The following is a 23,454-nucleotide window of genomic DNA, read 5'->3' on the forward strand; positions in this document are numbered from 1 at the left end:
GCTCTAGTCTGTGTGGCACATGGGTCACCAGGTTGCTATTCCCCCTGCAGCTGTTGTCCTCCCCTCTCAGCCCTTTCTGGAGGCCAATAAGCCCCTCTGCCCTCCCTGCATAGATGAAGGAGGTCCTGCAAAGCTCACTGGGTACCCCAGCCAGGTGAGCCCTGGGGTGGGTGCCCTCCCGGGTGGGTGCCCTGGGAAGCTAGCCAAGGACAGGTTGCCGATGGGGGGAAAGAGAAATGACTCAATTAACCAGATTAAAACTGTGACTTCACCTTCCAAAAATAGCATTTCGCCAATATTTTAATGTGCTTATTAATAATCTGCTCGCGCTCTGATTAGCAGCGAGGTAATAAGGGATCAGCTGTAACCTAAATTTAACTCTCCCTAATGGATGAAGGCCCTGAGAACCCAAAAAAAAGAGGAGAGGTTCCTATCCATCAGGCTGGCTGCCCTGGCAGGTCAGCAGCACCCAAGGGACCCGGGCAGCTGCTGCCCAGATGTGCCGAGGCACCATCACCTCTGCTGTGGCCCAACAGTCCTATTTTGGGCACACTAGGGTAGAAGCAGCATTATGGATAGCACACAGGGGCTCCTGAGCAGGGCACAGCCTGGCTGTGGTCAGGATGCATGGTCCCCTCCTGATGAGACAGCTCCCTCCGCAATGGGTGACTGCCCTGCTCCCTCCACATCTGCTCCTCTTCCACAGCAGGGGACAGTGCCCTGTACACAACTGCTGGGAGGATGGGGACAGGGACCAGCCGCCTTGGTACCCAACGGCTGTGGGTGCTGCCCCGTGGCATGCTGTGTGCACAGGGCTGCTTTCTGGGCAAGAAACCCCGTTCCTGGGCGTTTCTATTTATACACAGCGGGTGGCTGGTGTGGTAGCTGATTTTAGCTGGGTGTCAGGGCTGCACTGCCGGCAGCACCAGAGAGCTGGGGCAGGGGTGGCTGGGCAGGGGACATTTCATGGCTGTTACTGTCACAGCACAAAGTGGCAGATGTGGTGTGGAGTCAGCGCCAGCCTGGGCTGCAGCCTGGCGCAGTGTTACAGGGCCTGCTGCCCTCCCCAGTGCCGAGCCGTGGGCACATGCCGGGGCCACTTTGCCACCCTGTACTGTGTAGAGCAGCCAGTCTTGGGTGAGAGAAGAGGGAGGGAGGGACAGACCTGGGTGCCTGGGTTCTGAAAGGGGTACACTGAGATGATGCTGTGCTCCTCAACACACACCTGGGTGGCCACATCCCTTGGCTGTAGCGGTTGAGATGGGACATCTTGTACACAAAGAGGTGTCACATGCATGTTGGTGACACACTTGGGTCCAGCATCTTCCCTAGCCATGTGCCCCATGGGGTGGCTGATGGGGACAAGAATGGTATGGGGACCGGAGGTGTCTAAGACATGGGTGCAGCTAGTCCCACAGGGTTTGGAGTCTGTGAGTGCATGCACCCAAACCCACAGCGGCACTACCCAAGTGCACCTGGCATTGCAGAGCAAGAACTGAGGTGGTTGGCTCTGACTGGAGGCTGAGAAAAGCAGATGCTGTCCCAGAGTACCCCTGGGAAGATGCTGTGCTGGGGTACAGGGGACAAGGTGCTGGCACCTCTCTGCCTGACCCAGCTCTTTGTGCCAGCAGGGTTGCAGAGAGACTTTCCTTCAAGGCCCACTGTCTGGAGCAAGGACAGGCACAGGCATCTCAGCAGGGATCCTGGCATTTGCCAATCTGGGGCTGCAGCATCATTCCCTGGGGAGCCCCGTTTCCAGGACTCCCAGCTCTTCTTGCAGGGTGGCTGAGCCCTCAATGTCCCAGGGTCATCAGTGAACTCAGAGCAGGCATTGGGCTGTGGTGATGCCTTGCTTGCCCTGTGTCAGAGAGACGCAGCCACATGTGTAACAAGCGCCGTCTGTTCTCTGCCCCCTGCTTCCTTCTCCTGGCTGATGGTGCCACTCTCCCCCTGGGCTGGGAGGGTTATTTTTAACCGTTTGCCATGTGCTGCCTGAGCACAATTAAGGTAATTGGTTTGGGAGCCTGGCTCTCACACAACGCTCCCAATTACCTGCCTGCCTGCCATGCGGCCCCCCGCCTCCCTGCCCGGGGTGGCCGGCTCCTCCGGTGGGGGGACTGCCGGGACACGGCTGCCCCAGATAGTGCAGTGGGGCTGGGTGGGGGGCACAGGCAGGCACAGGGTATGGAGCCATGGAGAGGACATCCCTGCACAACGACAGCCTGCTCTATGCCTCCCTGATTGCCATCCTCCTCCTCATCTCCTATTGGTTCACCACCCGCTGCTTCAAAATCATCAGCGGCATCGAAGGTACGGGGCTGGGGACAGAGGGGGACAAGGTTGACGCTGGCCCATCCTCTCCCCTTCCAGAAGCTATGTGGTGAGGCAAGCCAGGAGCTTGGTATGGGAGAGGGGGATTGAGAATCATCTGCTCCGCCTCTCTGGGGCACCTCGATCTCCTCCTCAGTCACTTTGTTTGCTCCTGTTCTGCTGTGTGTGAGAGCAGTTGTAGCAGTGCCCAAGGCTACTCTGGGGGCACCTGGCTCTGCTGTGGTGTAGGAATCTGGGTACCACTGCCCCTCACTGTGGAATGAGGACGAAGACAGGGCTCCCTGATGCCTCCCACTCTGTGGGGTGCCCAGTGCTGATGCTTGGGCCTCAACCTGCATTTTGGGGCTCTCGATCCCTTCAGGCATAACCTACATCTTTGCTCCTCAGCTGGTGTGTTGGGTTGCTCTGGGATGTGGCAGGGGTCCTGGTTTCCCAGGTGAAGGGTTTCTCTAAGCCTCCCTGCAGTGGGATATGCATGCTGGGGGCTTTGAGACCCACAAGGCAAGGAGCAGGGCAGGAGGGGTGGCACCGGTGCCCTGTGTCCAGGATGGGCAGGGCCTCTCCTGCCCAGGGTGGGTGTTGCTCCATCCATCCATCTGTGTGACCTTTCCCTGTGAGGCTCAGCCACAGCCTTGTGGCTCTTCCAACAGCATGGCCAGATGCTGGCTGTCTGCAGGAGCAAGGAGCCACCCCATGGAGTAATGTCAGTTGGAGGGATGGGGGACAAAGCCCTGTCCCACTTCTGGTGGGGTATATATGTTTTGGATGGCCTCTCGAGCATCCCTTGCAGGTGGCTGTATGTCTGGCTCCATGGGCAAAGCCCTCCGTTTGGTCCCATGCGTCTCCTCTACCTTGGAGGCAGCTCCAGATGGAGGAGCGTCCCTGGGGACCTGGATGAACCAAGGGGGTGATCCCCTGACACCCCCAGCCCATCTGGAGCTGCCTTTGGAGGGAGGTGATGTGCTCTGGGCAAGCAACCCTGGTGAGTCTGGGGGTACTGAGAGCTGGGTTCTGGTAAAGTGTGTGGCACTGGGACACGGGATACTGGTCGGATACTGCATTGTGCTGGCAGAGAACAGTGGAGGGCTTTTACTAATAGCTCCAGCGTGGAAATGAGTAATCCTGACATGGCGGCTGGCAGTGATTTATCACTGCTCCACCGGGGAGGCCGGCTGGCACGGGACGGGCACGAGGGCAGGCAGGGAAGCTGTCGCTCCATGGCTGATCTGCCTCTGTGCCCTTCGGCACCAGCATCCCGTGATGTTGATGGAGATGCACAAGGGGATGATGATGATCCTCTCCCGTGGGCTGAGCAGGTTCCTTTGCAAGCAATCTGCCCCAGGCTTAGGCTGGAAGAGCTCCTCTACCACTGTGTCTGCCCAAAGTTGGGTGTATAAATAGCCCCATGGTGCATGGGACAGGCATCGGCCCTGGAAGCAGCCGGAGGCTTGAGCAGAGGATGATTTCAACCATTTCAACCAGGGCTCAGCAAGAAAATTAGCTTTAAAATGCAATTGGTGTCAGTGGGAAACTTACTCCGAGAGTGCAACAGGTCTCTGCCACCCTATCTCCGAAGGGACGGACTCAGGGGCAAAGCTGGGAGCCAGCCAGGTGAAATCCAGGTTCAGTGCCTGGAAACTCGCCTCTTTCCAAGAAAAGGAAATGTCAGGTCTGAAAACTTCCAGCCTGAACAATGTTTCCCCAGGGAGGACTTTCATCTCCTCCCTGAGCTGCCTCTAATGCATCGCTGGCATCTTCTGCTGGTGTCAGAGCTATGGGAGCACAGCCCTGAGATGCCAATCCTGGTGGCACAGAGCTGCTAGATAAACCAGTCATGCTGTGACCCGGGGCTGAGCCACCAGCCCTCTCTGTCCTCTGCAAGGGGACAAACCTGCAGCCTCCTGGTCTGGGAATGGGGGTCTGGGTGAGGGCCTTGGGCATGGGGGGTTGGTGATGGGCAGCCCTGCTGGCAGCTCTTGCAGCATCAGCCAGCACCTCTGTCATTGCTTTTCCCATCATGGGTGTCCCAGGGCGATACCTCCTCTCCTGGTGACATATTTCCCCTCTCGGTACCAAGACAACAGGGACGAAAAGAGGCTTTGTGCCCTCTGTGAGGGCAGGATGGCCTTGGAGCTGAACAGGCAGTCAGCACCATAGCCCAGGCATGGCCAACCCACGCATACCTGGAGCAGTTGGCCTGCTTCTGGAGGGTACAGTGTGAGATGGGAGGGCAGAGGTAACATGGGGACAGCCCTGTTCCCTGCCTGCCACACTGGTGCTGGAGTTGGGACCAGTCTTGTGTCATGCCCCACCTCAGGGAACTCATCAGCTAGGGATGGGCAGTGCCAGTGGTATCCCCAGCGGAAGCCGTGCATCCTAAGGGAATGGGGCGGGGACCAGTGGGCGCCTGATCCCTCTGGCCTGTGACCAAGCAGCCAGACAAGGGCTAGGATGTTGTTAAAAAAAGCGTGGAAACTAAATATAGCACAGCTGGCTGTGCATGGATGTGTGCTGGAGGCACCGAACGCCTGGGTTCGCCCTCTGCCTGCAGCTCCTGCATGACCTTGGCTGGGTCCCTTGGTCCTCCTCTTCTGCCTATTGCTGCACTATCTGCTGGTCTGGCAGTGTCTCAGGCATCCTACATCACACTCCCTGCTCCCTTGGAGATCCCCTTGGATCTCCCAGTGAGACCCCCGGGTCATGCACAGAAATGGGGCAGCTGGACCTGTTGCCCCAGACCCTCCCCAGGAGAGGGTTGTGGGGACCTGGGGGTGCTCAGCCCTGGTGGTCCCCATGGGCTGGCATGCGTCTGGGGCACAGAGGACAAGTCTGAGTCATTCCCATCCTGGATGTTTAGCCAGTGCCCAGCGTCCTGTCCCTCCCCGTGTCCCCCCCTGGGAACCGAGTGCCTTTTAATATCTGTGGCCTGTTTCCTTAGCAACTGCATTAAGCAAATCGATGGAGGTGGTGTCATTGGAATGGGAGGGCATGCCTTCTTCCCCCCCCAGCCCCCCCAGCCCTGCCACCCCCCCACGCCTCCCTCCAGTTGGCCTCTCTCTGCTCTTATACACAGGCACAGCCCTGCTCTGCTTGGGCTTTCAGCTGTGGCTCCTCGAGCTGCCCACCACAGCCCACACTGACCCCTTGCTCACCCATAGCTCATGGTGGGCACCCCCAAGTAGAGGGGTGACAGCTGATGCCTCCCTGGGGACAGAGGCAGGGGTACCTGGGGATGTGTGGTCTGGTGGCTGCAGTACTGGGGTGAGGGGGCTTCAGGGCTGTGGTGGGGAGGGGGTGGTGGGTGGGGAGCCATGAGACACCCCCACCATGAACCTGGAAGGCCTTGAGATGATCGCGGTGCTGGTGGTCTTGGTCCTCTTCGTCAAGGTGCTGGAGCAATTTGGCCTCTTCGAGCCTGTGTCCTTGGAAGGTAACGGGTGCGGGAGGTGGTGGCTGCTCCGGGGCCACAGGGGGCAGGCAGTGGGTGTCTGGAGCTTCCCCAAGGATGCTGCATCCATGGGGAGTCCTGGGACATGGTGTCCATCTGCTGCTCGTTGGGGCATAGGATGCAAGGGGAGGGGTGTCCTGCTTGTTCCAGGCAAGGTCCCAGTGTCTGGGTATGTGGGGAGGGGACAAGGGCTGGCAGGGTGTCTGCTGCATGGTGGTGGCTTTGATGTGTGCTGAGTGCTGTGGGCTGGGACTCTGTCAGCATACAAGTAAGCACTAGGATGTTTTCCAGCACCTCTATGGGAACAAGGTGTCCACAGGGTCTGCAGTCACCTCACCCAGAACATGAGGTGTCAGCCTGCAGAGCAGCCAGGCCTGGGCAGAATGGGTGCCTGCTGCATTCCCTGCTTCTGGCTCTCCCCTGGTCACCCTGTGGCCCCTGGGCAGAGTGGGAGGACACAGAGGGTGCTGCCTGGCTGGGGATGGGCCCTGCAAGGTGCTGAGCAGTGTGTGTGGGGTACACTCAGAGACTCTGTGTGTGCAGGAGGGAGGTCAGGATGGCTTGGCTGGGTACTCCCTGGACTTTAGAGGTGATGGCTGTGTGCCCTGCCCATGCCTACAGACACCCATCTGAAGGATGCTGCATTTTGCCCAGCCCTGGGCATTAGGGCACATGCACATTGAGGAGGTGACAGGCAGTTTGCCTGGTCCACTGGTGCAGATGGGGGTATCCCTCACTCTGGCCCCTCAAACCTGCTTGCAGGACAGGAAAGCATGGTGAGTGAAAGCTTTTATTGCTGCTTAACTGCTCACTTTGTCCCTGTGCTCCAGCAGCAGCGCTCCTGGGTGGATCATGTCAGGAGAGAAACTGAGGCAGCAGCTGAGCTCAATACAAGGCCTCCTGCATGTAAACCCTGGGGAGTGGCACACTGAGTGTGCACAGGTTGCAACCCCTCTGCAGCTCTGCTGATGATTTGGTGGTGCATCCCCACTCCCTGTGCTTTTGCTTCTTTGTGCAGCTGCTCAAAGCTTTGGACCAAAGTCAGTGGCATCGATTGTGGCTGCTCTGCTGCATACCGGCTCCCACCACAGTGGAGAAGAGGGAGGCAGAGAGACCCCAGCCCCTTAAGCACCCTGCTGAGAGGTGCAGGACAAGGGAGGGGCCCTCTCTTGGCCTGTGTGGCTGCTCCTTGCCTTGCTGCCAGTCCTCTCTTGTCCCCAGGAGGACTTGGTGTCACTGTGCAGCATGGAGAGGCACAGCTCACCCTATCCCCCTCCACCCTCATCCCCGTACTGGGGAGCTACAGATCCCTCTGGCCTGGCTAGAGATTCACCCCACTGTGATGGTGGGAGTGGGACTCAGGTGCCCTGGACTGGCAGCAATTGCTCCCACCAGCAAAAGGTGTCTGGAAGGGAGGGAGATGTGTTGCTCAAGGGGCAGAAATTGGCTGAGGTTGAGCTGAGTCCTGGACACCACAGGGGACTCCTGCAGGTGAACAGTTGTATGTTGGGATGAGATGCTGTTGCATGGGTCACAGGCGTCCCCACCTTGGCTTGGAAGGCAGCAGTTTGTTCTCTGGGGAAGGTCCTGGACAGGTCTGGGGCTGGGAAATGCTGAGTCCCCTCCGGGGGGTTGTTTACCAGCCCTGTCTGGGCAGCAGTGACAGCACGGGGACCACAGTGTGAAACTGTACCCTAATGGCTCAGGTTTGCTAATGGACACGGGCCTCACCCATGGCTCCAGAGCCATCAATACCACCTGCCATGCCTTCCCTGCTCCAGCTGCTGCCCTGCCCATCACTGTTTCCTGCACAGGCTGGAGGTGTCCTGGGGATGGGTTTTGCTGGGAGGTTTTGTGCCACTGCAGTGATGGGCTGGGAATGGAGCATCTCCATAGGAGCCTGGAAGAATACCTGAGCCCTGGGGAAGGGTTCAATGGGAGCATCGTGCAATGAGACCCTGTCTGCCACTGGAGGGACCACAAAGGGGAGGGAGACAATGGGGGGTAGCTTGGTGGGTTCCCAGACTCAGCTTGATGAGGCACCAAGCAACCCATCCTCCATTTGGAGCTGGCCCCCCTCTGAGCAAGGGTATCGACAAGAGTGCTGGTTGTCTGTACACCCTCACCCTGTCCCCTTGGCCCCCTCACTGTCTCCCCTTGTACCCCACTGCAGCCTTGTTGGCACAGCCAGAGCAGCTGTCTGGCAGCAGTGGTGGAGCATCTCCTGTGTATGTATGTGCTGTGCTCCAGTGGCAATCGATGCTGGACTTGACTGGTTAATCAGTGACCGACCATGTCAGCCCATCACTGCCCTGTGCCACCATGGCTGTCCCCAGCCCCCAGCATCTCCCAGCAGAGCTGCCCAGGGGCTTCCAGCCATCTGACAAAAGCCTGCTTTGGCCGAGTGCTCGGGAGGGGGCAGACAAAGAGAAACGCTATCGATTCTGGCTCCTGAAGTGCAGCATCAATAATTCAGCGCAGAGCAATCGGTCCCGGCTGGGAGGAGGAGGTGTGGGGAGGAGGTGAAAGGTGGGAGAGCCGCCTGCGTAGCCCAGCCTCCGATGGGTGGATGAAGCTGCAGATGCTGTCAGCAAGACATCTGGTGCCTGCCCCGGGCTGTCCCTGCCTCAGCTGGGTCAGGGTCTGTACATGGGGCAGGCAGGTTTGAGGGTGCCTGGAGAGCCCCTGATATGGGGTGTGCTGGCCCCTGCCTTCCACAGGGGGTTAAAGCTGTTGCCCCAGAACTGAGGATACGGAGGGGGAAGAGGGGCTGGGGAGAGTGCCAAACCCCTCCAGAGTCTGGGAGGAACAGGAGTGAGCAGCAGCCTGCCGGGGTGCCACCAGCACCCCAGAGGATGCTATGCAGCAAGCAGCATAGCCACCTCCTGGTATAGGGTGAGGGTCCCTCCAAGCGGGGGAGAAAATTAGCATCCCCGTGGTGCTGGCGAGACTGAAGCCCTGTGTCAAGTCTTGCTTTCCAGGAACCCCTTTGGCACCGGCGTGGAGCCTCGGCTGCAGGAGGGACCAGCCCTTTGGGGCTTGATGCCAGGGGTCCTCGGGCTCAGGGCACCATCCAGCCTGGCATGTTTGACAGATCTGAGAGGTCAAGGCAAGCTGGCTGCAGGTGTGGTGTATCTTGGAGCATGAATTCCAGCCTGCCATGCTGGGCAGCTGCAGGGGCCAGGGTGCACCAGAGATTTCCCCATGTGCAGTGGGTTTAACCCTTGCCTTTCCTTTTCCAAGGGCTGGGCAGGGCCTTGTATCTGAACCAGGAGAGAGATGCTCATTCATGGTCAGAGCCTGCAAAGCAGGAGGGCAAGGGGCAGAGATGTGTGGTAGCCGTGGTTGGGCACTGAGTTTGGATCCCAGCATAGCCTTACACCCTGAGGCATGCTGCAGCTGGGCTGCATCCTTGGGTCTTGGAGAATAAGGTCTCCCATGGACCCTACATTCACCTCTGGAGTGTGTTCCACACCCAGGGACATCAGTCCTGGCAATTGCTATGGACACAGGATGCGCTACACTGTTTTGCCCTGCCTGGAGAGGGTGAAGCTGAGAGAGAAGGGGACTTGGTTCCGGGTTCCCGTTGGCTGTGGTTTCTGCTGCCATGGTCAGGGAAGGGCAGCTCTCCCAGCCCCGAGCTCCGCAAGGACTGCAGCAACCCAGAGCACTCACCCCACCAACTGCCACTGTGTGGTGTCATGTCCCGCTCAGCCCAGCCAGATGTAATTAGCTTGTTGAATCATTTCTCCCTCCGGCCTCATGTTAATCACTTTTCACACTGCTTCCCTCCCAGTTTCCCCTGGCCTGGCTTGCCTTTTGTGTTGTTGATGTGCCTGGAGATGGGAGCAAGGGGACCCAGGTGGACACAGAGCAGTAATCCCTGTTGCATCCTGCCCCAAAGACAGGCTCTGAGCTAGTGGATGGAGGGGGAGGGAGACTGCTCAGCCTGGGGAGCTGAGAGAAGACTGCAGGCTGGAGAAAAGACAATAAAGCTAGACAGCAAGGGAGCCTGTTGAGACAGCCCTGCCTTGCAGTCCTGTTCCACTGATGGAAGATCAAACTTCGGAGTCTAGTGGGAGAAGTTGTCTTGGAGCTGGTCTGGGGCTCTCTAGCACAGGGCTGTGTTGGGCTACAGTGTGCTGTGAGAGCTCGAAGGGGTCTCTGTCACCTCTCCCCTGCAAGGGGTGGGATTAGACCCCAGGAATGGGCACAGGTGGGAATACAGGTGCCCTGGCTAGGGCTCTGTAGGGCTGTGGTCCCTGGAACACAGGTAGCAGGATGTTCCACACAATGTCTGTGCCTGTCTGCAGCATCTCCTCCCAGGGATGCAGGTAAATGTCTCATTTGCCATGGGCATCTGCCCATGGGCTTGCTGTGCTGCTGAAGCAGGGGGTGGCCAGATCAGAAGCAGCTTTTAGGTGAAGCTGTGTAGAGAACTGGACCAAAGACTTTCTAAAAACCGCTGCTGCTGAGCTCAGGTCTCTGCCCTGCTGCCCACAAGGCAGGGCTTTGGATAGGCTGCAGGGAGCCCTCACCCCAGCTGGCTGCCCCTTCATGTTGCACTCCCTCCAGGCAGCACCCCATGCGGCATGTTCAACTCCATCAGCAAACGAGGTACCCAGGGCTGGCAGACCCCAGCTGTGGCTCCTCCTCATGCTGTGGATCTTGCATGTGGCTGTGATTTCCTTACTGGTGCAAAGAGGTGCAGGGGGAAGGGGGTGAAAAAGGAAGAGGGGAGGGTGGAAGCTGTCTGTGGAGGTAGCTGGTGAACAAGGCTGAGCTCTAAGGCAGGGAGCTCCTCATGCCATGCTGTGAGTGCGTGCAAGGTGGGGCACTGCTGGGGGGCAGATTTGGTGGTTTGGGATAAGGCAGAGGGGCTGTTCCTGGGCTGGGTAGCATCAGTGTCCCAGTGAGAGACGAGCTCACCCCTGTTGGGTGAGAGTCAGGAGTAGCCAAGCCTTCTCCATGCACCCATTGGTGGCAGTTCTGCACCCCTCTGTGGGTCCCAGTGGTGGGGTACTTGTGCCAGGCTGTGTAGGTGCAGGGCTGAGAGCTCACCTCTAAGTCCCTTGGGCAGCTCTGTGGTCTCCCTCCTCCTCTGCAGCCTGGGTGCCCCGAGGGACCCCAGAGGGTGCTGGGGCGGGAAGAGGGAGGGCCAAGGCAGGTCTCTCCTCCCCTGCCCTCCCCTCTCCTCCCTTGCTGGGTCTGTTGCTCTCAGACCAGCTGCCTGCTGGGGCTGTGCCTGGGGGGATGTCGGTTGCTGGGGTGCTCTGGGACCCGCAGGGGCTGCAAACGGTGGGCATCATCCTGCTGCTCTGCTCCAGCCTCAAGCTACTGCATGCCCTGGGCATCATCGACCTGTCCAGGGGAGGTGGGATGGGGATGGGGTTGGGGTTGGGGTTGCAGTGGGATGGGATATTGTGGTGGAGTTGCTCCTCACCTCCTGTCCCAGTGGCTGCAGGGACATTGGGGAAGATTTGGAAGTATTGGTGTGTTTGGGGACTTTTGTATGTGTGTGTGTGGTTATTAGGGTGCGTGAGGGTGTCGGGTGGAATTAGGGTGTAAGGAGCTGGGGGACTAAGGATGTTTGGGAGTGTTGGGGTGCTCGGGGGGGGAGGGCACTCAAGTGCTTGGGTGAACCCCTGCACAGGCATGAGGGATGTTGGGGTGCAAATATCTGGAGACACCGGCATGTGGGATGTGGGGTGTTGGGGTGCAGGATGCTAGAAAGTTATGGTATCTAGGAGCATTAGGATGGGGAATATCTGGGTCTGGAGGCATTGGGGTGTGGTAATGTGTGTGGTGCTGAGAGACTGGGACTTTCTGGGGTGTTGGAGTCTGGGGCTTTGGGATGCAGGGGGCTGGACTTTGTCAGATGATGGGGTGATTAGGGCTGGGGAGATGACTGGGAGCTGGGGGCAAGAAGTGATGGATGTGGGGTATGGCACCATGCAGGGGAAGTTTCCCCCCCATTGCTGCAGGAATTGGCAGCTATGGGGGGAATGTGGCTGAAAGAACCTGGAGCCCCTGCCCCCTTTGCCCTCCCTGTGGGGCTGTGCCAGGGTTGTGGAGGGAAGGGGCTGCTGTGGGTGCTGAGCTCCCTGGACTGGCATGTGAGTGCTGAGGATAGGGCTGAATGTGGCCAGACAAGAGGATCCAAAACATGTCAGAGTGATGCACGACCTGTTGGTTGTGTCTGGTGAGGGTGGGAGTACAGAGAGCTCCACATTGCTGCTGCCTTGTCTCCCTTGACAGCCTTCATTGGCTGTGGCATGGACACCCTGGCCCAGACAAAGACTGCCAAGAGACTTTGCATGAGTGTGATTTGGGGTTTGTTTGCCCCTATCCCATCTGGTTGGTGCTGGCAGCTGAAGATGCTGCAAGATGAAGGGGCTGCAGATCTCATTCCCTTGGGCAGGCAGATCTTGGGATGGGAGCTGTGACAGGATGACATGCTGATAGGAAGGATTCAAAGGAGTAGTTAGTAGCTGATCAGAGGGAGGGGATGAGGGTGCTGTGCCCAGGAGGTGATTTCAACCCCCTTGTGATGGAGGATATCTCTGAGCTGCCTGGGATCTGGCCGGGATGAGGCATGTCCACGCTTTGTCCCTTTGTGTTGTTGGCGAGGGTATGGATGGCATCTGGGTAATGGGTATGCAGAGCACCAGCTCTCTTATAGGATACATTTCCTGCAGCCAAGAGGAGCTGCTGCTCTTCTGGGGCACTTTTGGGGTATTGGTATATATTGGGGCATTTAAGGTGCCTCCTCTGGTACCTTGGATGTGCCAGTTCCTGCTGCCAGAGATGTCCCTGCCATAGAGGTGGTGATAGGGACCCTTCAGGATGTGTCCCTGTGCTAAGGTTTTGTAGCAGGGTGATGACCATGGCTGTCCCAGTCCTGCAGCCTTACTGGCTGTGTTTGGAGAGTCCCTGAGTTCCACTGTCCCTTTGCACCTGTATCCCATCCCCTTCACTTTACATTTTGTACTGAGAAATGATTGTTCTGCCAGCATCTCCTTTGGGCACAGCCAGGCTGTCTGGGAGCACTGTCACAGGCTGGGGATGGGAATGGGGACAAGTGCTGCTGTGAGCCCTACTTTGCTCTATGGCCCCTCCTGGCCCATGCCTCCTTCCCCCTTTGGTTCCTGCTCAGCACAAGGGTTGTGCAGCCCCTCTCCTCTCCCTGGCACTGTGGAACACCCTTTCCATGGGTCCCTGCTGCCCCATGAACTTCAGGTCTCACCCAGCAGCTCTGATGCTCCCAGCACCTTCAGCCCTGCTGGCTCTGAGTGTCTGGGCTGAGGCTGCCCTGTTCCACCCCCAGGACAGGGACTCACTGTCTGTCCCCTGCCCTGGGAGATGCCAGCTCTGATTTCATTCTCCTAATGGATGACTGTCTGGCCTCTGTGGCTGCTGCAGGCACCTTAGCCCTGGTTATGCTCAGCTCTGTCACCACTGACTGATGAGGGTCATCTGCAGAGCTGCTGCTGGCAGGACCCATCCTGATCCCCCAGGGCAGTGGGGGAAGCTCCTGTCTCCATTGCAGACCCCTGTGAGCTGTGGTCCCCTGACCAGGAGGTGATGCTGCCTGAGCCTGGGCACTGCAGAGGGGGAGCAGAGCTGGGGGCTGGTGGACCCTGCTCGGAGCTAAGCCCTACACAGGGATGATTGTGAGACACAGGTTTTAGGGGCAGCTGGGCTCAGCATTGCTGCCCAGATGGACCCAGAGCCATGGCCTGGCAGGGGAAGCTTGGTGATGTGCCTTCGGCCTCACAGGAAAAGGGGATGGTCTGGAAGTGGATGGAGGCTCCTCTACTGAAAAGAGTATGTTCTGGGAACTGCCGATCCCTTCCCCATGCTCCCCTGGCCCTGCCCTGTCGTTTCTTCAGACTCATCCCCCTGCCCTGGCTGGGGTTTGTCCTCATGCTTCCCAACCATGCTACCTACCTGAAAAGGTGCAGGGTCCCCTCGCTGAGTGCATTCTCCCACCCCATCCCTTCTCCTAGGGCAGGTTGCTTGGTGGATAGTCCCTGGGGTACCAACTCCTCCTGCCCTTCCACCTGACCCAGTGTTGCCCCATGCTTTGCTCCCATCCTGGAATGTGCCATGGACAGGCATTCAGCTGGATACACTAAGGAGGGGTCTTGCTGTGGAATGCACATCTTCCACCCATCATGGTGATGCTTTTATTGAGGAGTTACTGAGAGAGTGAGTGGGGGAGCTTTGGCACTGTTGGTTTGTTATTGTACGGTCTTTTCTAGCAGGATGGTGCTAGAAGGGCTGTGTTGGTCTCCCCAGCCAGCTGTTACTGCAAGGGTGCTGGTGGCTGTGGCTCTATGGAGAGGGCAGGGACATAGTTATGTCTCAGACTGAGCCTGGCTCCTGCTTCCTCTCTGGGGAGACCACAGAGCAGCTCAGGCTTAGGTCCTCCCTGGGAATGGGGATGTCATCCTTGTGCCATGTAACCCCCTGATCCAGCGCTGGCTGGATCCAGCCCCCAAGGACACATCCCTTCTCCTTTTGGTGCTGCCCAAAGATGGAGGCTTGGTTTGTGTGTATGTGTGTTTCAAAGATGCTGGGCTGTGGAGTGACGCATAGGAAATGACAAGCCACTTAACCCAGCAGACCTCCCACTGCAGATAAAACACCGCCAGGCCTTTCTGCTGGCTTGCTTTCTGCCAGGCACTTGATGGCTCTTGCAGAGAGGCAAAGGGGTAGAGCGATGGCTGGAAAAGGAGCTGTTGCTGGCAGGGACAGGGCTTTGTGCTGTGGACATCCAGTGTGCCCAGCAGGGAAGCACATGGCCAGGCTCTGCTCCCGCTTTGGGCAGAGCTGTTTCCCATCAAGGGGGGAACCCAGGGAGCCTCCAGACATGCTCATGGTTTGGATGCTGGGATCAGAAAGGGGAAGGTGTGTCCTGCCCAGCAGAGCCCTCAGGCACACCAAAGCCAGGACAGCAAAACCCCAACCCTGGTCACTCCTCTCCTGTTGTTAAGCTGCATGTGCTGAACGTGCTCCCTCCCCTGTGCCGGGGCCCCTGGAATCGGGCCCCCTTCGGTTTCCTCCTTAAGCAAACGCCCATGTTCTTTATTTTATTTTTTCTTTTTTCCTTCTTTATAACAAACTAAAGTGTAACTTGCACCCGACCTGACCTACTGCACGTGCCTATACCTGCTGCCCCTGTGAGTCCAACCACAGTTTACTCTCTGTTGCATCTCTCTCGCTGTGTGGTTTCCCTCCCACCCTGCTCCCTCCCCTGGTCCATCACCCTGGCGTTGGGTGTTGCTCTGCTCACTCTGTCCCTTTCCCCTGGGTGAAGGGGCTGTTCCTTCCTCCCAGGTCTGTTCTCACAGCTCGGCTCTGCCAGAGGGACCCAGAGCGTCCTTGGAAGGCTGAAAGGTGCAATTTCCCTTTCCCTCTGCGAATTAAAGCCCTAGAAAAGTAGCTGGGTCAAATCATGTTTTAGGCACAACTGATGCCTGCTTCTAGGAGGGGAAAAAGCCTTTTTCCTCACCTGCCTGCAAACCCCAGAGAGACAGGAGCCAGGCAGTGCTGTCCTGGCAGCACCAAGATCCTGGCCCCCACCCTTGCCCCTGTCACCCTGTGACAAATGCCAGGGGGTGCATTTGTGCATCCCTACAGGTTTGCACATCACTAGCATCCTCCTCTGGATGCCACTTCCCTGGGGACAAGTCTGCCCTCTCTGAGTAGCTTTATGTGATGCCCTACTCAGACAATGACTTCCTGGAGTTGTTCTCCATTGCCCCAACCTGCTGCCTTGGTGTAAGCTCAAGGGGTCCCAGGTCCTGCCTGTGGGCACTTGAGGACCAACCCGCCTAGCAGGGGCTGCTGGATGCAGATCCACATCTCTATCCTGGACCTGGGTACCACACAGCACCATTTCCCCAGCACCTGGGCCTCAGCTCAGCTCCACAAAGCTAAGAAAGCTCCATCTGCTAACCCCCTAGATAAACAACCCCAAAACCAGGATTCAGGATGAAGGCATCTGCTGCTTGCAGATGTCCAGGTCACTTGGAGCAAACAGGATGTCAGCAGAGCCCCAAAGGGACTTTGCACCTTTCGTCCCATTGGTGCCCTATGCTGCTGTCTGCCTCCCTTTGGGGTCTGGAGCCCAGCACGGCCTTCATCCCCCTCCTCTTCTCCTCCTCCCTGCCTGTGGCATTCCTCCTGCACTGAGGCTGGCTTGAGGCACTGTGGGGCCCTGCGGGAAGGGAGGGAGCGGGTCTGTGGCTGTGGGGCAGTACTAGCTGGGAGAGATAGGGTTGAGCAAAGCCAGTGGGGTCCAGAGGGGGGAACAGGAGGTGGTGGTGGGGTCTGTGCAGTAAGGGGACCTGCTGTTAATGCAGGGACACTTGGAAGTGATGGCCATGGGCCAGGCTAATGTGGGGAGCCGCTCACCCTGCCCTATGGGCTGGCTGAGGCAAAGCCCTGAGCCCTATTCCCCTTCTGGCTGTCTCAAAGCAGGTCCCTGGGCTCAGATCCCAGTGCTGTGTTGGGGAGGGGGTGCATGCTGCAGTCAGGCTGCATGGCTGGGTTTGGTGCATGCTTTGTGTTCAGCCTTCAGGTGTCAGCAGGATCAAACTCAGCCCAAGCTTTGCAGAGGATGCAATGCCCCAGCTCAGCTGCATCTTGGGCTCCATCCTGCCCTGCTTCTCTGCACAGCTCCATGGGGAGGGGAGGGAGCAGGTGTTTTTCCTGGAGGCTAATGGGCAGAGTCCAGCCCTGCCATCTCCTGGGTCTCTGGGCTGCTGGGTATCTCCAGTTCAACCTGGCATGCTCCAGTGGTGGAGTGCAGAGGGGCTGGGTGTGGGTAGCCCAGCAGGGTTGCCCCTTTGCCATCCCCATGCTTCCCAAGGAGGGAAACTCCAGTGCCGGATTTGTCCTGGGATGAAGCTGAAAGGCCAAGCAGAGCCTGGGCTGGGCTTTGCTTTCCTGCTGCTCTGGCCTCATGCTGCATGTGCTGCCCCTGCCCTGCTCTCCTGCGCCGGGTGCCCACCCTGCAGCCGCTGGGGCCGGGGCCGTTGCTCTGTTAACTCTTCTGCTTGGTGACTCCTTCTTTCTTCCAGGCAACCCTCCAGGCCAAACTAAAAAAGCGCTGAAGCAGCGATTCCTCAAACTGCTGCCCTGCTGCCGGCCCAAATCCATCCCCTCGCTCAGCGAAAGCAAGTGCTTCTTCTTGCCTTTGTGTGTGTGTGTCCCCAGCGGCGCTGCTGCCTGCCCTTCGCCCTGGCCCTGCCCGAGGGAAGGGGGCACCTCCACCACTCCCCTGCTCTCGGTTTGGGGCTGTCAGGATCAATCCCGCCTTGGAAGGGTCCGATCCTTTGGGCTCTGTAACCACCTCTGTCCTCGCCTGCTTCCAGGCTGGTTTTTCCCCTGTCCAGCTCCCCGGAGTGGCTCCCACAGGATGCATGGTGGCAAGACCTGCTTTGGAGCTGACTCAGGGAAGTGGGACCCTCCTGGCACTGTTTTAAGAGCTGGGAGGTTGTTGCTCATTGTTGGTTTGGAGATGGAGGTGTGATGGAGGCGGGAAAAAGGGGCTGAGCAGGGAGTGAGCACAGAGCTGCCCAGAGCCCTCTACCCCCTCTGCACTGAGTGTGCTTGGCCCTGCGGTGAGTCTGAGCCCCTGGCCAGGGTCACCCCATGCCCCATGGTGTGAGCTGATCCCCCCTTGGGAGAAGAGGTGAGTATGAAGGGGCAGGAGATGATCTACCTCATGGATGGGGGGTACCTGCTGTGGGGTCACAGTCCCTCTTGGTTGCAGTGGGGCCAGGGGGTGCTGGTTGCTGCAGGCAGGGGTTGTACAGCTTGCCAGGTGGAGGGCAGAAGCCATCAATGAAGGGGGGGCACAGTGGGAAGGATGGGTACAGACAAGGCTGGGGGGAACTTAGGTCTGGGGGAAATTCTTCTGCGGGACAAAGTCCAAGTGCAGCAGAAACCTGCAGGACATCCATGGTCTCAGCTGCATAGGGCAGATGTCTGTGCTAGGGTGGAAGAGAAGAGCAAGCAAGGGGGTTCTCAGCACTGGGGGGTTTCACACCCCCTTTTTATACCGGAGGCTAGGGGACTGTTGCCCAAGGATGTCCTTGGGCAACAAGCCTGTTCCAAAGGTGTCCCTGAGTGTTCCCTGCTGGTATAGACCCAGCTCCTGCTCCAGAAACACTCCAAAAGCATGTCACCCTGGATAGGTGAAAGGATGGGGTGTGCTATGCAAGGTGCCTCTCCTGTCCCCAGCACAGCAGGGTAGGGCAGGATGGTGCTGGCCTCAGCCGCCCTCTCTTCCCCTTGGGTTCTTTGCAGACAGCGTTGAGGATGAGTTTGAGCTCTCCACTGTCTGCCACCGCCCTGAGGGGCTGGAGCAGCTCCAGGAGCAGACCAAGTTCACCCGCAAAGAGCTGCAGGTCCTGTACCGAGGCTTCAAGAACGTGAGTACTCCCTGACCAGCTTTGTTAGCCCTGCCTCTGTTGCCATGTCCACCTTGGAGGGTGCTTTGCACCCAGTGGTGCCCAGGGTTTGCAAAGGTTTTCTGGACCTTGGGATTGAAGCTTATCAGGCTATGGCCTAATGCCACCTCCAGGGAGCTCACCTGGGAGGCCTGATCCTGTGCTACATCCCTTGGGTGCCTGGAATGCAGAGCCCCTCCAGTGAGAGGTGCAGCACACAAAATTAGGGAGATGCTCCAAGCTGCCCTAGATCTGCCCCACCAAGCAGTGCAGAGCTGTGAGGCATGGCAGCGGAGATGCAGGGATTCATGGGGACTCCATTCAGCCCCTCTCTAACACGGCGGTGGTGCTGTGGCTTGCCCTGGCAGGAGTGCCCGAGTGGCATTGTCAATGAAGAAAACTTCAAGCAGATCTACTCACAGTTCTTCCCGCAGGGAGGTGAGTGCCCATCCCTGTCCCCATTGCCATGCCCTGCATGGGTTTCTCCACAGGGCGAGGGCTTACACAGCACCCCTTCACACTGTTTACCTTCCCTCAGACTCCAGCACGTACGCCACCTTCCTCTTCAATGCCTTCGACACTGACCATGATGGCTCCGTCAGCTTTGAGGTGAGCTGTGACCAAGGAAGAGACGGCAGTGGGGCAGGGAGGGCACGTCCCTTCAGGTACCATGGGCAGGGCTGCACAGTGTTGCTGTTGGAGACGGATGAAGAACTTCACATGGGCTGGTGGAGTTTATTAAATTCCCAGAGGCAGTGGGGAAACAGTGAAAAGCAAAAAAAAAAAGGAGCCTTTCTGTATTTCCTGACCGGTGTCTTGTAGGTACCCAGGGTGGCAGGCACAGCCATGGCTGGGTCTTGTTCAGGCTTTGGCTGACTGTCAGGTCCTAATGCGCATTGTTTTCTTGGGTGCTGGGACCCAAGTGTGGGACATATTTGGGGACATACTCAGTTTTTCACAGGCTCTTTTGGATACTCAGTATTTGCCTTGCCAGCCCAGCCCTGGGGCACACATGCTTTAGGGCTGAGTTCCCCCTCTGCAGGAGGGACAAGCAGGGCTGTGCCCTGTGTCCATGAGATACTTTGTGGGTGCAACTGCATGTGTCTGCCTTGTCCACCCTTGCAGGACTTTGTGTCTGGGTTGTCCACCATCCTACGGGGCACCATTGATGATCGTCTGAACTGGGCTTTCAACCTCTATGACCTGAACAAAGATGGCTGCATCACCAAAGAGGTAGGATGGGGGGTCCAGGGATGAGGGCAGGACTCTTGGGCATTAGCTGAGCTTTGGAGGAGATCTGGGGGGTTTCAGTATTTCCTGAGCTCAGCTTTGCAAACAGGTCCCTCCTGGCCCCCTGAGACTGGTGAGTCTCTGGGGTGGAGGATGGATGAGAGGTGTGCTACTTCCTCCATCACACATGCAAGTATACACACAGCCCCACACTGTGCACAGAGCTGGCAGTAGCACACCTAAGCATGCCACAGGTCCTTTCAGAGTACCATGAAGAAGGTGTGGGCTGGGCACCAGGTGGAGGTAGAGCCCCATGTTAACCTTGCAAGCTTGCTCCCCATCCCTCCAGGAAATGCTGGACATCATGAAGTCCATCTATGACATGATGGGCAAATACACCTACCCAGCCATGCGGGAAGAAGCACCCCGGGAGCATGTGGAGAACTTCTTCCAGGTGAGCTGAGCACATCCTGGGGAGGCAGAACTCCAGCACAGAGCCAGAGGCTGCCCAAAACCCAGCATGGTGCAGGAGAGAACACCCCAAAGTGGGGATGAAGCAGGACTATGCTGGATCCAGGAACAGAAAAGGCCTTTCTGGTCCTTCTGGCTGCTTGGGGACGGCTGGGGTAGTGGGATGTGGACCTCGAGCAGGGGATGCTGGGCTGTTCTTGAGACTGTCCCCACTTGTCTGCAGAAAATGGACCGAAACAAGGACGGCGTGGTGACAATCGAGGAGTTCCTGGAGTCCTGCCAGAAGGTAAAGCCACCTGCAGCTCTACTCTGGGGCTGGGCCACCTCACTGTGCCCTTGGGGACCTCTGTCCCCTCCACTGCCCTCCTGGCAGAGCAGGCTGAATGCAGGGCTTCCAAGCACAAGGCTGGGACTCTGCTTTGGGAACTGTATCTGTGCCTGCATCCCTGTGCTGATGAGGAGGGCGGGGCTTGGAAACTGCCTGTAATCCTTGAGGCTCTTGTCCCATGGGTCAGAGCTGCCATGAGGTTAAAGCCAGGTTTGAGGGAAGCTGCTCAGATTGCTGTTCCACCCGCTTCCTGCATCCTCCCTGCAGGATGAGAACATCATGCGGTCCATGCAGCTCTTTGACAGCGTGATTTAGCTCCCGGACCTGCCTCCAGCTGAGCTCTCCTGCCACTGGGCCAAGAACCTGCTCCTCTCTCGACTTTTCCTTCAAGCCTCCTCTCCACCGGCTGCACAGACACCTCCATGAAAATGGGCCCCCCTTCCCAGAGACATGGTTGGCGCTGGGATGCTCCCTTCCCCCTGGGCCGGCTCTGCTTTCCTTGGGGGATCCCAAGCAGGTGCTTCTGGACATTGGAGCATGGGCATGGCTGACACGGGGCAAGCATTTGGCCTGGACATCCCTGTACCCACTCCCAGCAGGGAAATCACAGCCTTTAGCTGTGACAGAGATTTCCCCCATGCACAGCACCCCGTGCAGCCACAGCACCCCAGCCCTGACCCTCCTCAGCCCTGGGAGCCCCCAGCACTGGCTCAGCCCCAACTCTCCAGAGATGCTGTCTAAAAACAAATAGTCTTGCACCGGGTGCCAGCGCCTCGGCTTCCTCCCATGCCCTGGTTGTGCTCTGCCACAGGAAGCATGTCCGACATGTCCACCAGGAGCTGCTGGCCACCCTCATGGGCAGAGGGGCCATGCCTGGAGGAGGCAGCTGCACAGGCACTTGGGGTTCATTGCCACATGAGTTGTGGGGAGCAGCCCCTCACTCCAGGAGGCCCAGTTAGTCCTAGGAGGCTTATCCTGATGTGGAATGAGGAGAGACTAAAGGGACCTCAAGGTGCTCTCTTGTGGCACTGGTCTCCCAGGATGGAGGGTGCAGGGCTGGGAGAGCTGCAACCTTAGTTCCTATCCGTTGAGGCTGGGGTGCTGACACACACGGAACACCAGGGATCCACTTTGAGGCTCCAGTGGAGAGACACCCTTTCCACCCCTCCCCAGGACACAGCAGCCATGGTATGGGGACACTTGAATGAGGCAGATGTGCTGGTCTCCATCAGCCAGCCTGCCTCTTGGGCCTCACAGCCATGCTCCCAGCATCATCTGCTGCTGACCTTCCCCTGCTCCCATGTCCTGCTCACCCCATCCTACCCAGGGTACTGGGTAGTGAGCAATGGGGCAGGGAGGTGTCCCCACAGGCATAGCCCTGTGCTGGTGACGTGGCTGAGCTGGTGGCTCCTTGGGTACGAAGTCAAGGCTGGGACTGGCTAGGAGTCATTGCTGTGCTTCCAGAAGGATGGAGGGTCACCTTTAGGCAGGACAGGCTCAGTCCCTTCTGATGTGGCCATATGAGGCCCTGCCTGTGGACCTCATAGATGGATATAGCACCCTGGGGCTCCTTATGCTTTTGGTACCACCAGCTCCTCAGAGCTGGGTCTGTGCAGGCAGGCCTCAGCTGTAGCTAGGACAGTGATGCCCATGGGATAATGAACCCATGCCAACCCCAAAAGCCCCTCTGTGCAATCCCACATGCACTGGGAACATGTTCAAACTCATCAGTCCCTGGCTCTGCTGCTCCAGCCTCTGCGTCCTTAGCAGCCAAACGCAATCAGGGCTGGCCCCAGCTGTGATGTCTGAGATTAAAGGGAAGGGCTGAGCAAAGCCAAAACCCATGCTGGGCTGGGCCCTAGGACCAGGCTGAGCCCCTGGTGTTGGAGCTATTAGAAACCCTAATCTAAGGGCCCTGAGCCAAAGCTATGGGGCTGCTCCCCAGCAGGACTGCCCCTGGCCCAGCCTTTGCAGACATGATGTTTTTTAGGTTCATTCAACACATTGCTCATCTCACAGTCCCATTCCTGGGTTTGCCATGGGGCTGAGCTCCCGTGTGCAGTCTCCCAGGGGTGGGAGGGCAGGTATCCCAACCCTTATCCCTCACAGCTCCATCTCCCTGTCCTCCCTCTCTGGGGTACCCACCATCCTTTGCCACATGGAGCAGATGCCGCCACCCCCCTCACACTGCAGGTTGCATGGCGTGACCCCTCTGCCCCGGGGCATGGTGACCCACAACCCGCTTGGCATCTCCAGTCTGTATATTTTGTATTATAACAATAATATGGGTTAAAAAAAGAATAAAAACAAACAAAAAACCAATAAAATCTAACCACAATCGCTATGCACATCACTGTCATGTCTTTGCATCTGTCAGCTCCCTGGGGATAGTGGGGGAAATAGAGGCTGAGTGTCTCTGCAGAGGGTTGGAAGTCATTTTAGGGTGCTCTGCACGGGCACTCTGGGACGTTCACTAGGGACAGGGTTTCAAACAGCATGGCCCTGTAAGTAGAATCTTGCACCTGCTAAAAGGCTGTAAGCTGGAGCTGTCAGGTGTTTTTGCAGCTTGTCATAAGATGCTGCTGGGTGAACTCAAGCTTGGAAACAGGTGGCCCTTGTCAGAATGTGGCATTTAAGGCTGAGCTAACAAGAAGATAGCAAGCTACCATCTGAACAGGTAGGTATGGATTGGACATGGATTTCTTCTAGGGATGTGAATTGATGGCTGATCACTGGTCCTCAGAAAAGCATAGCCTTGGAAACTGGGAAAATTGACTGAAGCAAAACAAAGAGAAAAAAAAAGCAGGTAAGTAAAAAAAACAGTAGAACAACAGCATAATGAACCTGATGGGGGACAGTGACACCCTCCAGTATTATGCAGTCTGTGGTGCAGGAACTGAAGGCTCAATGAGAAGAGCTACCTGGAGTCCCAAGCATTTTTAAAGGATGGGCCCTGGCTATGGGGAGAATTACCATTGTGTGACTAGGAAAGCTGTAAGTCTGCTCTTTCCAAAGCCTCTGACTCCCCAGGGATCTTTTTGACCTGCTAGCTGTTGCTCAGGTCTCTGTACAGCAGGAGGAATGGACCTGAGTATGTTTTCCCCTGTAACCCACCCTTCCCAGTATATCCTATCTGCTTTCAGAGGGAAAAATACCCGTTATGTGGGAAAACAGCTTAGCAA

General features: G+C 57.7%; 1 protein-coding gene across 4 annotated transcripts in view; it reads left to right on the top strand.

The window, feature by feature from the left end:
• Positions 1-20,688, top strand: part of KCNIP2 (potassium voltage-gated channel interacting protein 2) — a 42,384-nt gene extending 21,696 nt beyond the window's left edge. Inside the window, exons 2-9 of one of the 4 annotated variants that reach the window (XM_034062002.1) lie at positions 16,870-16,965; positions 18,101-18,225; positions 18,612-18,681; positions 18,782-18,852; positions 19,369-19,476; positions 19,823-19,927; positions 20,168-20,230; positions 20,540-20,688. In XM_034062002.1, coding sequence (XP_033917893.1) covers positions 16,870-16,965; positions 18,101-18,225; positions 18,612-18,681; positions 18,782-18,852; positions 19,369-19,476; positions 19,823-19,927; positions 20,168-20,230; positions 20,540-20,587 — 686 coding nt within the window. In that variant the 3' untranslated portion in view covers positions 20,588-20,688. Of the gene's footprint in view, positions 1-5,658; positions 5,762-16,869; positions 16,966-18,100; positions 18,233-18,597; positions 18,682-18,781; positions 18,853-19,368; positions 19,477-19,822; positions 19,928-20,167; positions 20,231-20,539 lie in introns of those variants that run through there. The other 3 variants (XM_005154568.3, XM_034062003.1, XM_034062004.1) reach the window with 3 other exon arrangements.
• Positions 20,689-23,454: the final 2,766 nt, after the last annotated feature.

The sequence above is a fragment of the Melopsittacus undulatus genome, chromosome 4 (genome assembly GCF_012275295.1).
Source record: "Melopsittacus undulatus isolate bMelUnd1 chromosome 4, bMelUnd1.mat.Z, whole genome shotgun sequence".
NCBI lineage: Eukaryota > Metazoa > Chordata > Aves > Psittaciformes > Psittaculidae > Melopsittacus > Melopsittacus undulatus.